General features: G+C 42.4%; 1 protein-coding gene across 2 annotated transcripts in view; it reads left to right on the top strand.

The window, feature by feature from the left end:
* CALN1 (calneuron 1) overlaps window positions 1-16086 on the top strand; it is a 171741-nt gene that overhangs the window by 118999 nt on the left and 36656 nt on the right. For both annotated transcript variants that reach the window (XM_061605127.1, XM_061605128.1), the window contains exons 3-4: window positions 1576-1719; window positions 13143-13255. In XM_061605127.1, the coding sequence (XP_061461111.1) occupies window positions 1576-1719; window positions 13143-13255 (257 nt within the window). The remainder of the gene's footprint in view (window positions 1-1575; window positions 1720-13142; window positions 13256-16086) is intronic.

The following is a 16086-nucleotide window of genomic DNA, read 5'->3' as shown; positions in this document are numbered from 1 at the left end:
CTGTTCAACATCTATATAAAGCCGCTGGGGGCTATCATCAGAAGATTTGGGCTGCAGTGTCACCAGTATGCTGATGACATGCAGCTCTATCTCTCATTCAAATCTTCACCGAGGTTGGCTGTACAAACCCTATCCAAGTGCCTGGAGTCGGTGAGTGGCTGGATGGGAAGGAATAAGCTGAAGCTGAACCCTGACAGAACCGAGGTACTGTTTGTGGGAGACAAGGGAAGGTTGGGGGATGTTGACCTGGTGCTCAATGGGGTACAATTGCCCCTGAAAGACCAGGTCCGCAGCCTGGGGGTCATTCTTGACTCCCAGCTGACCATGGAGGCTCAGGTCTCGGCTGTGAGCCAGGCGGCGCTGTATCAACTCCATCTGATATGGAGACTGCATCCCTACCTTCCCAACCATCTGCTCCCATCTGTGGTACATGCCCTGGTCTCCTCTCACCTAGACTACTGCAATGTGCTCTACGTGGGGTTACCCTTGAAAACGGTCCGGAAACTGCAACTGGTACAGAATGCGGCAGCTCGCCTGATTAAAGGCAGCCACTGGCGAGATCACATCACTCCAGTGCTGAAGGAGTTGCACTGGTTACCGGTTGTTTTCTGGGCCCAATTCAAGGTGATGGTTCTGACCTTTAAAACCCTATACGGTTTTGGCCCAGTCTATCTGAAGGAGCGCCTCCAATGTCATCAGGGATGCTGCTCAACAAGATCAGCCTCAAAAGGCCTTCTCTCTATCCCACCAGTTGAAACAGCTAGACTGGTGAGGACTAGGGAGAGGGCTTTTTCAATTGTGGCCCCCACTTTGTGGAACTCCCTCCCAAATGATCTCCACCATGCTCCCTCTATGATGAGCTTTCGCCGGGCCTTGAAGACCTGGCTCTTCAGGCAGGCTTTTGGGGTGGGTTAGGTTTTATTATTGTTGTTGAGATTTTTAATGTTTTAATGTATTTGTATGTTTTTATTTTGTATGTCGCCCAGAGTGGCTGGACAGCCAACCAGATGGGCAACTAATAAATTTAATAAATAAATAAATAAAAATGAGTTTCTGTTGTAACTGTGAAGAATCCGCCACCCTGGTGACCTCCAGATGTTTTGGACTCCATCATCCTCAGTCACCATGGTCAATCGACAGGGAGAATCAACTCTGGGTTGTATCCCACTAAGTTCTACTCAGAACAGACCCACTGAAATTAATGGACAACAGTCCATTTCCAGTGGATTTACTCATGAGAATGACTAGCAGTTGAATAAATCCCCTCTTTCTCTGCATTTAGAAAAGTGTTCTTTGTCAAGGTCCCTGAAGGCTTTTGGTATTCATTATTTGTAAGTAGGCTGTTGGCTTGAAAATGACTTGACCGTGGGAATAGCTTGGGTTGTCTGCAACTAAGTGCTACTCTGAGTAAATGCACTGAAATCAATGAACCCAACTTAGTCATGTCTTTTAACTTCGGTGGGTCTACTCTAAGTAATACTAGCATTGAAAACCAGCCCTTGCTTTGTTCTTGATTCAGAGTCATTCTGAAGGAAATCAGTGCACCAATGACATATTTCTCTCTCTTCACTGCAGAAATTCGTGAAGCTTTCCGAGTACTGGATCGTGACGGCAATGGCTTCATTTCCAAACAGGAACTGGGGATGGCAATGCGCTCCTTGGGATACATGCCCAGCGAGGTGGAACTGGCAATTATCATGCAGCGCCTTGACATGGACGGTGAGTCTGGTTGGTTGTTGTCGTGGTTCCATGTCCATGGGCTGAAGGGCTGCAGTTCCATTGCATCCTTCACATACAGAAGGTCCTAGGTTCCATCTCCCAGTATGCTTAGGAAATACCCCTGTTTGAAGATCTGGTGAGCCGCTGCTGGAGTCAGTGTAGGTAATGGACTGCCTTCAAGTCGATCCTGACTTATGGCGACCCTATGAATAGGTTTTCACGGTAAGCGGTGTTTAGAGGTGGCTTACCATCGCCTTCCTCTGAGGCTGAGAGGTAGTGACTGGCCCAAAGTCACCCAGTGAGCTTCATGGCTATATGGGAATTCGAACCCTGGACTCCCAGGTCATAGTCCAACACCTTAACCACTAAACCACACGGGCTCTCTGGATATTACTCCTTTAATATTGGTGTAATTTGAATCAGAGGAAATGCTGAGAGCAGTGGTGGCTGGTGCCCATGGAGAGGCCAACAGTAGGCAAAGCCAACACATTCTAGCTTAGCCCCGCCTCCGCCTCCTCCCTGCTGAGTTCTCCAAGGGGAAAACTGAGGCTTCAGGAGGAAGCTGACAGCCAGGGCCACCTCCAGGACCGGTTGTAATTGGAAGGCAGGTGGGTTTGGAAAGGTCAAGACTGACACTGGTGGGGCAGTGCCCCATGGCCTCCAGTGGACCAGTCTCCAGTGGCTGAGAGATCTCTGATGAGATATCTCACTTTTTCCTTTTCTATTTTTAGTCTAAGTAGCTCTGGGGAGCTGTGCTTGGGGAAGGAGGAATTTAATGAGCTATAGTCAATTAAATTACACTCTGGGTAGACCCACTGGAATTGATGGACCTAAGTTCATCTTTTTTTAAAAAAACTCTTTCTATTATATATTTTTAAAAAGAACAATTTTCAATAGAACCAATAAATTCATAGCATTATATAGGACACAATCATACCATACATTTATTCCACTATTATTCCTCCTTAAACATATAAATATATTCTAGCAAAATTCTAAGCGTGCTCTATGTTTTTAATTGACCATGTCTACCTTTCCTTAAGTGGAGTAGTTTAAGCATATTGTTTTTGTTATGTGCCTCCAAGTCCACTACGACTTATGGCAACCCTATGAATCAGTGACCTCCAAGAGCATCTGTCATGAACCACCCTGTTCAGATCTTGTAAGTTCAGGTGTGTGGCTTCCTTTATGGAATCAATCCATCTCTTGTTTGGCCTTCCTCTTTTTCTACTTCCTTCTGTTTTTCCAAGCATTATTATCTTTTCTAATGAATCATGTTTTCTCATTATGTGTCCAAAGTATGATAACCTCAGTTTCATCATTTTAGCTTCTAGTGACAGTTCTGGTTTAGCTTGTTCTAACACCCAATTATTGGTCTTTTTTGCAGTCCATGGTATCCGCAAAGCTCTTCTCCAACACCACATTTCAAATGAGTTGATTTTTCTCTTATCAGCTTTTTTCACTGTCCAACTTTCACATCCATACATAGAGATCGGAAATACCATGGTCTGAGTAATCCTGACTTTAGTGTTCAGTGATACATCTTTACATTTGAGGACCTTTTCTAGTTCTCTCACAGCTGCCCTCCCCAGTCTTAGCCTTCTTCTGATTTCTTGACTATCGTCTCCATTTTGGTTAATGATTGTGCCAAGGTATTGATAATCCCTGACAAGTTCAAAGTCCTCATTGTCAACTGTAAAGTTCCATAAATCTTCTGTTGTCATTACTTTAGTCTTTTTGACGTTCAGCTGTAGTCCTGCTTTTGTGCTTCCTTCTTTAACTTTCATCAGCATTCGTTTCAAATCATTACTGGTTTCTGCTAGTAGTATGGTATCGTCTGCATATCTTCAATTATTGATATTTCTCCCTCCAATTTTCACACCTCCTTCTTATTGGTCCAATCCTGCTTTCCGTATGATATGTTCTACGTATAGATTAAATAAATAGGGTGATACAATACACCCCTGTCTCACACCCTTTCTGATGGGGAACCAATCAGTTTCTCCATATTCTGTCCTTACAGTAGCCTCTTGTCCAGAGTATAGGTTGCGCATCAGGACAATCAGATGCTGTGGCACCCCCATTTCTTTTAAAGCATTCCATAGTTTTTCATAATCTACACAGTCAAAGGCTTTGCTGTAATCTATAAAGCACAGGGTGATTTTCTTCTGAAATTCCTTGGTCCGTTCCATTATCCAACGTATGTTTGCGATATGATCTCTGGTACCTCTTCCCGTTCTAAATCCAGCTTGGACATCTGGCATTTCTCGCTCCATATATGGCAAGAGCCTTTGTTGTAGAATCTTGAGCATTACTTTACTTGCATAGGATATTAAGGCAATAGTTCGATAATTACTGCATTCCCTGGGATCCCCTTTCTTTGGAATTGGGATGTATATTGAACACTTCCAGTCTGTGGGCCATTGTTTAGTTTTCCATATTTCTTGACAGATTTTACTCAAAATTTGGACTGATTCAGTCTCAGTAGCTTGTAGCAGCTCTATTGGTATGCCATGTATTCCTGGTGATTTGTTTCTTCCAAGTATTTTAAGAGCAGCTTTCACCTCACATTCTAAAATTTCTGGTTCTTCATCATATGGTTCCTCCATGAATGAATCTGCCATCCTGGCATCTCTTTTATAGAGTTCTTCAGTGTATTGCTTCCATCTTATTTTTATTTCATCTCGGTCAGTCAGTGTGTTCCCCTGTGGATTATTCAACATCCCTACTCTTGGTTTAAATTTCCCTTTCATTTCTCTAATCTTTTGGAACAGGGCTCTTGTTCTTCCCATTTTGTTGTCCTTTTCTATTTCTATACAGTAACTATTGTAATAGTTCTCTTTGTCCCTACGTACTAGTCACTGTATTGCTGCATTTAGGGTTCTGACTGTGTTTCTATCTCCTTTTGCTTTTGCTTTCCTTCTCTCTTTAACCATTTGAAGAGTTTCTTCAGCCATCCACTGAGATCTTTCTCTCTTTTTAGCTAGAGGTATTGTCTTTTTGCATTCTTCTCTGATAACATCTCTGACTTCATTCCATAGTTCTTCTGGTTCTCTGTCAACTAAGTTTAAACCCTCAAACCTGTTCCTTATTTGGTCTTTATATGCTTCTGGGATGTTATTTAAATTGTATTTTGGCATTATGATTGCTTTGTTGGTCTTCTTTAGCTTTACTCTGATTTTCGATACGACCAGTGAATGATCTGTACTGCAGTCTGCTCCTGGTCTTGTTTTTGCAGAAAGTATGGAACTTCTCTATCTTCTGCTACCAATTATATAATCAATTTGATTCCTATATTGACCATTTGGTGATGTCCACGTGTATAGTTGTCTTTTCAGTTGTTCAAAACATGTGTTCGCAAGAAACAAATTATTGGCTTCACAGAATTCAATAAGTGTTTCTCCTGCTTTGTTTCTGTCTCCTAGGCCCCATTTCCCCGCAATTCCTAATCTTCTCTGTTCCCTACTTTTGCATCCCAATCCCCCCTGATTATCAGCACATCTTGTTTTGGTGTGTGATCCATTTCTTCCTGTACTTCTGCGTAAAATCTCTCCAATTCCTCCTCTTCTGCATTTGCCGTCGGAGCATAGACTTGGATGATGGTTATGTTGATAGGTTTCCCATTTAATCTCATTGATATAACTCACTCAGACCTTGCGTTGTAGCTCCTAATTGCTCTTGCTACATCACTTCTCACTATTAAAGCAACCCCATTTCTTCTTAATTTCTCATTTCCTGCATAAAATATTTTGTAGTTGACTGATTGGAAATGTCCCATTCCCATCCATTTCAGTTCGCTCACGCCAAGTATTGTAATGTTAATGCGTTCCATTTCTTGCTTGACAATTTCTAACTTTCCCTGGTTCATGCTTCTCACATTCCATGTTCCTATTGTGTGTGTCGTACAACTCTGGACTCTCCTTTTGAATCTGTGTACATCAGCCTCTGGGCTTCCTTTCGGCTTTGACCCAGCTGTGTCATTAGTCACAGCACTAGTCGTACTTGTCCTTTGTTCTTCCCCTGTAGCTCAGTGAGTGCCTTCTGACCTGGGAGTCTCATCTCATGTTGGATTTTGGATACTCTGTTCGTAGGGTTTTTGTGGTAAGAGATATTCAGAGGTGGTTTACCATTGCCTTCCCCTCAGTTTGGATGCATCTTAGTCTGGTGTTTCAGCTTTGACCATTCCGCCTTGGGTGCCCCTGCTAGGAGTCTAGCCTCTTGGTCGAGACTCCTGACGGCTTTGCTCTCAGCTTCTTCAACACACTCAAACCCCCTCACCACGTTAAGGTGTGCATCCGAAGAGGAGGAGTTTAAGCATGGCAGGCTGAAAACTTGCATCTTGGGCAGGCCAAGTTTGTGTTTTTTCCCAATAGCTAGAGTCATTGTTTAGGTAACAACATATTGTAATCAGTCTGATTTTACATCAAACTGCAGTTTCAGATTCAACTGTTAATGCACCCAAAATAGAAATAGGGCATAACCTCAGTTTGAAACACAGAAGGCTGTCTTCACCATCATATGACATTGACCAATAAAAAGGCTCTGAAATTAATAAAAATAAATAAATAGATTTCTAGGCTGCATAATGAGAGAAATATAATGTTCTAGGTTAGAATCTCTGTAGAAACAGTAGTAACACAGAAAAGAAGCAAAGTAAGAACACCAACAAACATACAAAAAGGTAATTCTCCATATTTGGAAATGGCAGGTGTTGCCACCGCTCACCATATGCTCAGAGGCACATGTTACCAAATGCTTCCAAGCTATACAGGAAGTGGATTGGACTGTGAAAGACCAACCCAAATTGTGTTTGCATTTTGACAAATTTGTAGGGCAGTACAATATCTCAAAGAGGAGGTCAGGTCTCCTGCTCCCCTGGTGCATTCACTATAGCTGCCCAATTTCCCTGCTTTTTAAAGTTTGATAGAAATATCTGTTGGCTGTAGGTACTTTCTTAAACCGCAAGGGTTTTTGCCTATTAGTGAATAACTACAATTAAATCATATTTGTGGGTGAATGACAGTTTTCCCATTTTTTATTTTTTATTTTTTTTGTAAAGACAGAGAAGTCACAAAATATCACATATCATAGCTGCCATCGAGTTAGTCTTGTCCATTACCTTCAGTCGTCCTGCTCTAATTATGTAAAAAATATTCTCACTGTATGGGGGATTTTTTTTAATAGACCAAAGCTGCTATTTTCTATTGCAAAACCTTTGTGTCCATCCATTTAACAAACAGGACTGGATAACGGGAGCACAGAGGGTTAGACGCATGCGGTAGGTCACAAGATGTGCCACTGAATGCTGATTACTCTGTGCTCGTTTCCAAGTACACCTCATTCGCTTTTGACAAACAGTTCCCCACTAGTCTCGGGTGATGCTTGCTAGGCTCATACATCTGCTTAGCTATGGTGGTTGGGTTTTGTAATGGAATTGGGAGTTTCATAACAGAATTGCCTTTCATTTCCATTTGCTGTGGCTTTTCTTTGGGTGGAGTTAATCTTGTATGAACTGAATTGGCTATCCCTCAGCTTCCAGGCCCAAATACTTTATGACCTGCCTAATATGTATGTGTCAAGACATTATACAGACATAACAGACATAATTCTTTTTCAACAAACCTTTTAAGTTCAGAGCTATCCCAGTCTGTGTCTGTGTCAGAATTGCTTAATATGTTTTTTAATAATGTTTTTAACCCTTTTAAAAATGTTTTTAATGCTGTTTTGTCTTAATGTATTTTAAGATTTGTTTTTATGATGTTTTAAAGTGTTTTTAGTGCCTTGTTTGCCGCCCTGGGATCCTGCTGGGAGGAAGGTCGGGATGCAAATTAAATAAATAATAATAATAATAAATAATAACAACAGCTAAATGTTAAGATTTAGAAACAGTACAAAAACAAGTGAAGATAGTGCTCATTTTGTATTATTTTTAAATCTAAGGCAAAGACCTTTTCATCCAGCCTCTGAAAGTGAAATCCCCCCTTTTAAAATAAAATCAAAATTAAACAAAGCACCTAAACTATTCTGCCAGGTATGATTCCAGAAAGAATTCAATGTAAAGTTCCATTCTGTCTGTCAGAATGGGAAACTAGAGTGTATGAATAAACACAGTGTGACTTTTTAAACTAAAAGAGAGGCATCAAACTAAGTTTAATCAAAGTGGGTCATCTTTTTGGGGGTGTGTGTAAAGATGGGAAAGTAAAGCAAGTACATCTTCAGATATGACATATATTTAATTTGTTGCAATAATTTAATTAATTTATTGATTTATTTTATTAGATTTATATCCTACCGTTTCTCCTAGGAGGAGTCCAGGGAGGCAAACAAAAGCACTAAAAGCACTTCATTATTGTTGTTATGTGCCTTCAAAGTCGATTATGACTTATGGCGACCCTATGAACCAGCAACCTCCAAGAGCATCTGTCATGAACCACCCTGTTCAGATCTTGTAAGGTCAGGTCTGTAGCTTCCTTTATGGAATCAATCCATCTCTCATTTGGCCTTCCTCTTCTGCTACTCCCTTCTGTTTTTCCCAGCATTATGGTCTTTTCTAGTGAATCTTGTCTTCTTGTTATGTGTCCAAAGTAAGATAACCTCAGTTTCATCATTTTAGCTTCTAGTGATAGTTGTGGTTTAATTTAACACCCAATAATTTTTTGCAATCCATGGTATGCGCAAAGCTCTCCTCCAACACCACATTTCAAATGAGTTGATTTTTCTCTTATCTGCTTTTTTCACTGTCCAACTTTCACATCTTACCCTCCATAAATTTCTCTAAACCTCTTTTAAAGCCATCCAGGTTGGTGGCCATCACCGCCTCTAGCGCGAGCAAATTCCATAGTTTAACTATGCACTGTGTGAAGAAGTCCTTTCTTTTGTTTGTTCTGGATATTTGTTGAGTGCCCCTGAGTTCTATCCACTTTCTCCATACCATGCATCATTGGATACACTTCTATCATGTCACCTCTTATTCACCATTTCTCTAAATCCAGCTTGGGGTGGCTCCCTCTCTTCCAGGGGATGCAGGAAAAGTTGACCATTCCTGTTCTAGGGCATGCACAGAGGGTGGGGAGTGTGCTCATTTCAAAAATGAACCCCCAGAAGCCAGAATAAATGCACAAATGGAAGGCTAGGAAGGAATTGTTTGGACTTCAAATTGATTGTGGGGGGGCCAGCATACACCTAATTTACTTACATTTATTTGTGGCATGCCATATGCATCTTTTATCAAGATTCCATTTTCCATCAACTGATCTGCCACTATGTAGATTATCGTTAGTACTTTGTCGCCTTCCATTACAAATCATTACTGGTAACGTGTCGTGTGGCTGATAGAATCTGACTTGATATCCCTAGGCAGAAATGAGGAGAGTGTGCTTAATTTCTCTTTGCCCATTAATGTATTCAAAAGATGTCTTTGAAAGATGGGAGGCTCTGCTGTTTTCCGAATCTACTGCCTGTCCTCCCAGAACAGGCCATAAATAAAACCAAGTCAGAGCTCTGTTTTCGGACATCATGGCAACATAGTAAAAGATGTGCACGCCCTAGAACAGAAGTGGCCAACTTTTCTGCACCCCCTGGAAGAGTCTTGAACTGTTCTCCCTTTTCTATGCTTGTATGGTGGTGGTTTTTCAGGTAGAAATGTTCAGTTATGGGAGCCTTCACCTAGAGCAGACTTTCCCAACCAGTGTGCCTCCAGATGTTGTTGGACCACAACTCCCATCAGCCTCAGCCAGCATTGCCAGTGGTCAGGAAGATGGGAGTTGTGGTCCAACAACCTCTGGAGGCACACTGGTTGGGAAAGGCTGACCTAGAGTTTAAAACAGGGGTGGGGAACCTCTGGGCTGTGGGCCACACCTGCCCTACACTTGATGTCATATATGAGGAAATTCGAGGTAGAAAGGAGCACCTTGTAAAGCATAGGGCTGGCAATGCCCCTTGAGCTATGGTTTCCAAGCTTGGGAACCTTAGCAAGAGATTCCAACAGGTGGGTCAGACAACCCACCTCTCAATCATGTGATGTCACAATGATGTCATTGGGTTGATAGGTGGTGGTTAGCCCACCTGTCAAAGTTGGTCTGCAAAGTGGAGCCAGGTAAAGTGCCAAAAAGTTCCCCACCACAGGCCTAAACTAAGGTGACCAGGTAATGGAAGAAATGGGTAATGATAGAAGGATGTTATTATGGTTTGGAGCTAGGAATGGGGGAGGAATTTGATTCAGGTTCCATTTGAAGCCACATCTATCAAATTCGCACTTTCCGAAACACAGCCAACCTTCAAAATTCACACTCATTTGAATTTTGCAATGCATTTTGCCAGCCAAACAATGCTTACAAAAATGCATATATTGGGGAAAACGGTGCATAAAAATGGTCATGAAGCCTGTGTACAACTCTTGGCAGAGCAGATCCAGTGAGGAGGAGGAGGACAGGGATCCAGTTGAGGCTTCCAGTGGTCTGCAGGAGGGGGTCAGTTAAGAGGGCTGGTCTCCAGGGGAAGGTCCCAGTGGTCTGCAGTGGGGAGCTGGTGAGTTGGAAGAACAACCCAGTGATCTGTCAGGCAACAGCCCTGCTCCTGAGGGGAAGACTACATCATGGTAGGTGGCCACTCCTGCTGGAAGAGTTGCTCAAGATATCCCCATTTCACTCACCAAGGACACACCGCAGAATGCACAGGCACAAACAGAGTGAGCCTGCTGTTCAGCGTACCTGTAGAACTGCCCCCTGGCTTGCCCAGACCCAATCAGAGAGACAGTCCCCACACAAGGAGTGTGCCTGCCCTGAGCCTTGTTAAGGGAATTCTTGGGGCATGTCAGATTTTTGCAACAACATCTGTGCTTGTGTAGCGATGCTGAGAGATGCTTGAGTGGAACTTAGATGACTGTATAATCTGTAGTTTGCTCTGTGAACTGTAATCTATAATCTACAATCTGTAGTTTGCTCTCAGCTCTTCAACAAAGGGTACAAAAAGAAAAAGTCCTGTGTTCCTATGTCTGACATTGTGAGTGTTAGTCAGGACAATATTAGTGAAAATAACATTTAAAACCCCATCATTTTTCCAGTCTTAAATTCAGTTCTCCACATTTTCTACAGTAATTTGCATTTTTCTCCAAAAAAATCCTCATGAAAATTCTTCACTCGTATATTCATTTATATCCCCTCACATTTGCATTTTTGTAAACATTGATTGGTTGGCCAACTGCATTGCAAAATTCAAATAAGTGCAAATTTCAAAGGTTGGCTGTGTTTCGGTTCTCATATTGCTTTGGAAAGTGCATATAGAATCATAGAATAGTAGAATTGGAAGGGGCCTACAAGGCCATCGATTCCAACCCCCTGCTCAGTGCAGGAATCCAAGATAAAGCACACCCAACAGATGGCTGTCCAGCTGCCTCTTGAATGCCTCCAGTTTTGGAAAGCCCACTACCTCTCTAGGTAATTGGTTCCATTGTTGTATGGCTCTAACATTTAGGAAGTTTTTCTTGAGGTCCAGTCGAAATCTGGCTTCCTGCAACTTGAGCCCATTATTCCTTGTCCTGCACTCTGGGATGATCGAGAAAAGATCCCAGCCCTCCTCTGTGTGACAACCTTTCATGTTCTTGAAGAGTGCTATCATATCTCCCCTCAGTCTTCTCTTCTCCAGACTAAACATGCCCAGTTCTTTCAGTCTCTCCTCATAGGGCTTGGTTTCCAGTCCCCCAATCATCTTTGTTGCCCTCCTCGGAACCTGTTCCAGTTTGCCTGCATCCTTTTTGAAGTGTGGAGACCAGAACTGGACGCAGTATTCAAGATGAGGCCTAACCAGTGCTGAATAGAGGGGAACTAATACTTCACACGATTTTGAAACTATACTTCTTTTAACGCAGCCTAATATAGCATTTGCCTTTTTTGCAGCCACATCACACTATTGGCTCATATTCAGCTTTTGATCAATGACAATTCCAAGATCCTTCTCACATGTCGTACTGCTGAGCCAAGTATCCCCCATCTTATAACTGTGCATTTGGTTTCTTTTTCCTAAGTGTAGAACTTTGCATTTATCCCTGTTGAATTTCATTCTGTTGTTTTCAGCCCAATGCTCCCGCCTATCAAGGTCCCTTTGAAATTTGTTTCTGTCTTCCATGGTATTAGCTATGCCCCCCAACTTTGTATCATCTGCAAATTTGATAAGCATTCTCTGCAGCTCCTCATCCAAGTCATTAATAAAAATGTTAAAGAACACTGGGCCCTGATCAAGTCCTGCGGTACACCACTTGTTACTTCCGCCGAGTTTGAGAAGGAACCATTGATAAGCACTCTTTGAGTACGATTCTGGAGCCAACTGTGGATCCATCTAATAGTTGTTCCATCCAGCCCACATTTAGCTATCTTGCTAATCAGAATATCATGGGGCACTTTGTCAAAAGCTTTGCTGAAATCAAGATATATTATGTCCACAGCATTCCCACAGTCTACAAGGGAGGTTATCCGATCAAAAAATGAGATGAGATTAGTTTGGCAGGATTTGTTCTTCATAAATCCATGTTGGCTCCTAGTAATCACTGTATTGCTTTCAAGGTGCTTACAGATTGACTGCTTTATCATCTGCTCCAGAGTATCGTGGCAAATTCAGACATGCAGGGTCCCTTCATGATAGTCACAGCCACACCCCTCCCTTTTTTTTTTTGCTGCTGGGTTGAGAATGAGATCCTTGTTAATGCCTTCTCCCACAACAATAGACATCCCTAGGAGCCAATAAGCTTAAAAGAGGAGAGAGTTAGTTCCTGAAAAGAGTCTTCTCAGTGGCTGACTCACCTCCTTTCACTCTGATTGGATCCAATCAGCAGGAAAGGACAAGAAAGCATGTTAGAAGACTCTTCATAGTGGCTAACACACTCCCCTTTCATGCTGATTGGCTCATAGGATGCTAGAGACATAGGGACCCTGCTGGGACCCTGCTCCCAAAAAAGTAAGGGGTCTAAGACCCCCTGAAACCCTGATGACTACACCACTGTATTTTCTTATACCAGACTCTCAGTGCAATTTGTGACACACTGAACGGTAGCTACTTACTTAGTGTTGACTGCACACACTTAATTCTGCAAAATACCATTATAATCCATAGATCCTAACAAATACCACCTTCTCATCTTGGGTCACCTCTAGACCATACATTTAAAGCACATGGCTTCCCCCAAAGAATCCTGGGAGCTGCAGTTTTACCACTCATGGAGCTATAATTCCCTGCACTCTTAGCAAGCTACAGTTCCCAAGATTCTTTGGGCGGAAGCCATGGGCTTTAAATGTGTAGCATAGATGTGACCTTAGCTGCCTTAAGTTCAGCTTGCAGGGTGATGGGATATAAATTGGATACAGAAACAAACCTTTATTTCTCTTGGTTTTGCATGGTATTGTTAATTTTTTTTCTTTTTTCTTTCTTTCTAGGGGATGGTCAAGTTGATTTTGATGAATTCATGACGATCCTCGGACCAAAATTGGTGTCATCGGAAGGGCGGGATGGTTTCCTGGGGAATACAATTGACAGCATATTTTGGCAGGTTGGTGGCAACATTTTTTTAAAATAATAATAATTCTTTTTCTTTACTTATTTTTTTTCCACAAATGTGTTTCTATTGAATGATCAACTTATGGAAGGTGTTTTTTTTTTTTTTTTAACAAACTTGCTTTTCAGCAGGGATACTGGGGAATATTATGAATTAATGTTTACCTGCTCCTGGTTGCAGTTTATAGTTTGCAAACTAATTTAGTTTAGTTCTCCTGGTTCTTTTCTTTTTCTTTTCCTTTTTAATTTTTTAAAAATCATTCGTTCCAGTTGGATCTTCACGAATTGTAATGTTGAAATAATGAAATAAAAGAATGTTGTTTTTTTAAAGAAAAGGCAGTGAAGAATCTGAGGGGAGTCCAGTTCAGGCTTGTCTGTGTTAACTGCTTTATAGTGCTGTCTGTGTTTAGAGATGGCTGAAAAAAGCCCTTGAGGTGATGTCAGGTGATGCAGAATCCAATATAGCACTAAGTCTCTCATCCTGTCGGCACAAGCATTTATCCGTGCACAACAAAACATTCTCTTCCTCCCTTCCTCTGTTCCCCCTTTCCTCCCCACCCCGTGCCCTCCTAAATCTGTCCTAGGGGTTCCTCAAACCATCTGGAGCAGATTGGGGTAGGGCAGTGTGGCATAGAGAGAGGCGAGGTGAAGAAAGTCCCGTTACGCAAGTGGAAATCCTATCTTTCTTTCCCCACACGTGCGGTTCATAGAGAGAGCCTATGAGCGATGAAAGAAATGACTGTAAGCTTTATGTGGAGCTAGAGCTAGAGATGGTGGAAGTTATCTTGTTTATGTGTCTGCAGAGGAGTAGCCATGTTAGTCTATACAGGAGTCATCAATGTGGTGCACACAGGCACCAACATGCCCACCAGTACCTTCTGTGAAGCCGTGGAAAGCTTTGGTAAATATCCCCCTCAAAAATCCCAATACATAAGAGTGGTTTAACAATTCATCCCTCTTCCTAGGGAACTCTGGGAATCAGGGAACTAGAAACAAAGCCTTATGAAGAGAGACTGAAAGAAATGAGCATGTTTAGCTTTGAGAAGAAAAAACTGAGGGGAGATCAGATAGCACTCTTCAAGTACTTGAAAGGTTGCCACACAGAAGAGGGCTGGGATCTCTTCTCGATCATCCTAGAATGCAAGACATGGAATAATGGGCTCAAGTTGCAGGAAGCCAGACTTTGACTGAACATCAGGAAAAACTTCCTCACTATAAGAGCAGTACAACAATGGAGCCAATGACCTAGAGAGGTGGCCAGCTGTCCAACACTGGAGGCCTTCAAGAGGAGCTGACAGCCACCTCTTGGGATGCTTTAAGTTGGATTCCTGCATTGAGCAGGGGGTTGGACTCGATGGCCTTAAAGGCCCCTTCCAACTCTCTGATTCTATGAATTGTAGGTCTCCTAGCAACTCGCAGCACATTTAAGACACAACAGTTCCCAGGATTCTTTGGGGGAAGCCATGACCATTAAAGTGGTATAATGCTGCTTTTAAATGTAAGGTGCAGAAGTGGTTTTAGCTTACATCTTTTGCCCTTACGTACACATCTCTCTAATAAGTCCTGCCACCATCTTCAGTGTGATTCATCGAATGGCATGGGTAGGGAACTTCAACTCCCATCATCCCTGAGCACTGGCCATGCTTGCTGGGGCCGATGGGAGACATCGCTAGGGCCAAGGCTTCCCCACACCTGAACTATGGTGATCAGTAATGTTTGGAACAAAATAAGAAAATGTGAAAGGACCATTGCAGCAATCCTACTCAGCCAAGAAAGCTTTACATAAGAAGTTGCCCTCTATTGAGTCAGACTATTGGTGCGTCTAACTCAGTACTGTCTACACTGACTGGCAGCAGCTCTCCAGGGGTTGAGGCAGGAGTCTTTCTCAGTCCTAACTGGAGATTCCACAGACTGAACCCGGGACCTTCTGCACGCAAGGCAGATGCTTTGCTGCTGAAATTATGCTTCATTTCCTTAAGCAAAGTTTCACCACCTAAGTGACATTAATGACTCACAGGTATCTGATGTTCTTTCTGGTGGAAACCCAAAGCCTGAGGCATCCTGTAACCTTCTTTTGATACTCAAGTGACATGCCAATGCAAACGAGCTCAGATTTACAGGAGGAATGTGCTAAAATTCCACCTAATTCGGATTTGGTACTGAATGTTCCATTAATTCGCTTATTCGCTATCTTTGCGGATCGGACTTTTATGTAGTGACATTTTGTGGCTATTTTCAATTCCATTCTATTCGGCCCACCTTCAAGTCGATCCTGACTTATGGGGACCCTACAAATAGGGTTTTCATGGTAAGCGGTATTCAGAGGGGGTTTACCATTGCCTCCCTCTGAGGCTGAGAGGCAGTGAGTGGCCCCAGGTCACCCAGTGGGCTTCGTGGCTGTGTGGGGATTCGAACCCTGGTCTCTCAGGTTGTAATGGATTTATTTTTATTGATATTTTCTTCAAATTGTTAAAACTTCCTTTCAAAACATCGACATTTCCTTTCAAAATATCGGCATTAGTATCAATATTTTTCCAGGTCAGGTGTGGGGGCGGGGAATGGCCTGGTGAAAGCAGCAGCTAGCAGACAAAGAACAAACTCAAATCGATACCATCCTGTTAGGACAATGGATTGCTTTGGCCAATGGATCCCATCCCTAACACAGAATCCTTAACTTCCACCTTTGTTAACTGCAGTACTTGGAACCTTTTGGAGTCTGTAACTGCTTCATCCAGGTTGCTCAAATATTAAAGCATATAATAAGCTGATAGTGTCCATCCACATTCATTGCTATCCCTTTGATTCTATTATTAGATCTTACCAATA

This window comes from Rhineura floridana, chromosome 21 (genome assembly GCF_030035675.1).
Source record: "Rhineura floridana isolate rRhiFlo1 chromosome 21, rRhiFlo1.hap2, whole genome shotgun sequence".
Lineage (NCBI taxonomy): Eukaryota > Metazoa > Chordata > Lepidosauria > Squamata > Rhineuridae > Rhineura > Rhineura floridana.
Note: the sequence above shows the minus strand (reverse complement) of the source record. Positions and strands in the feature narration are given on the sequence as shown.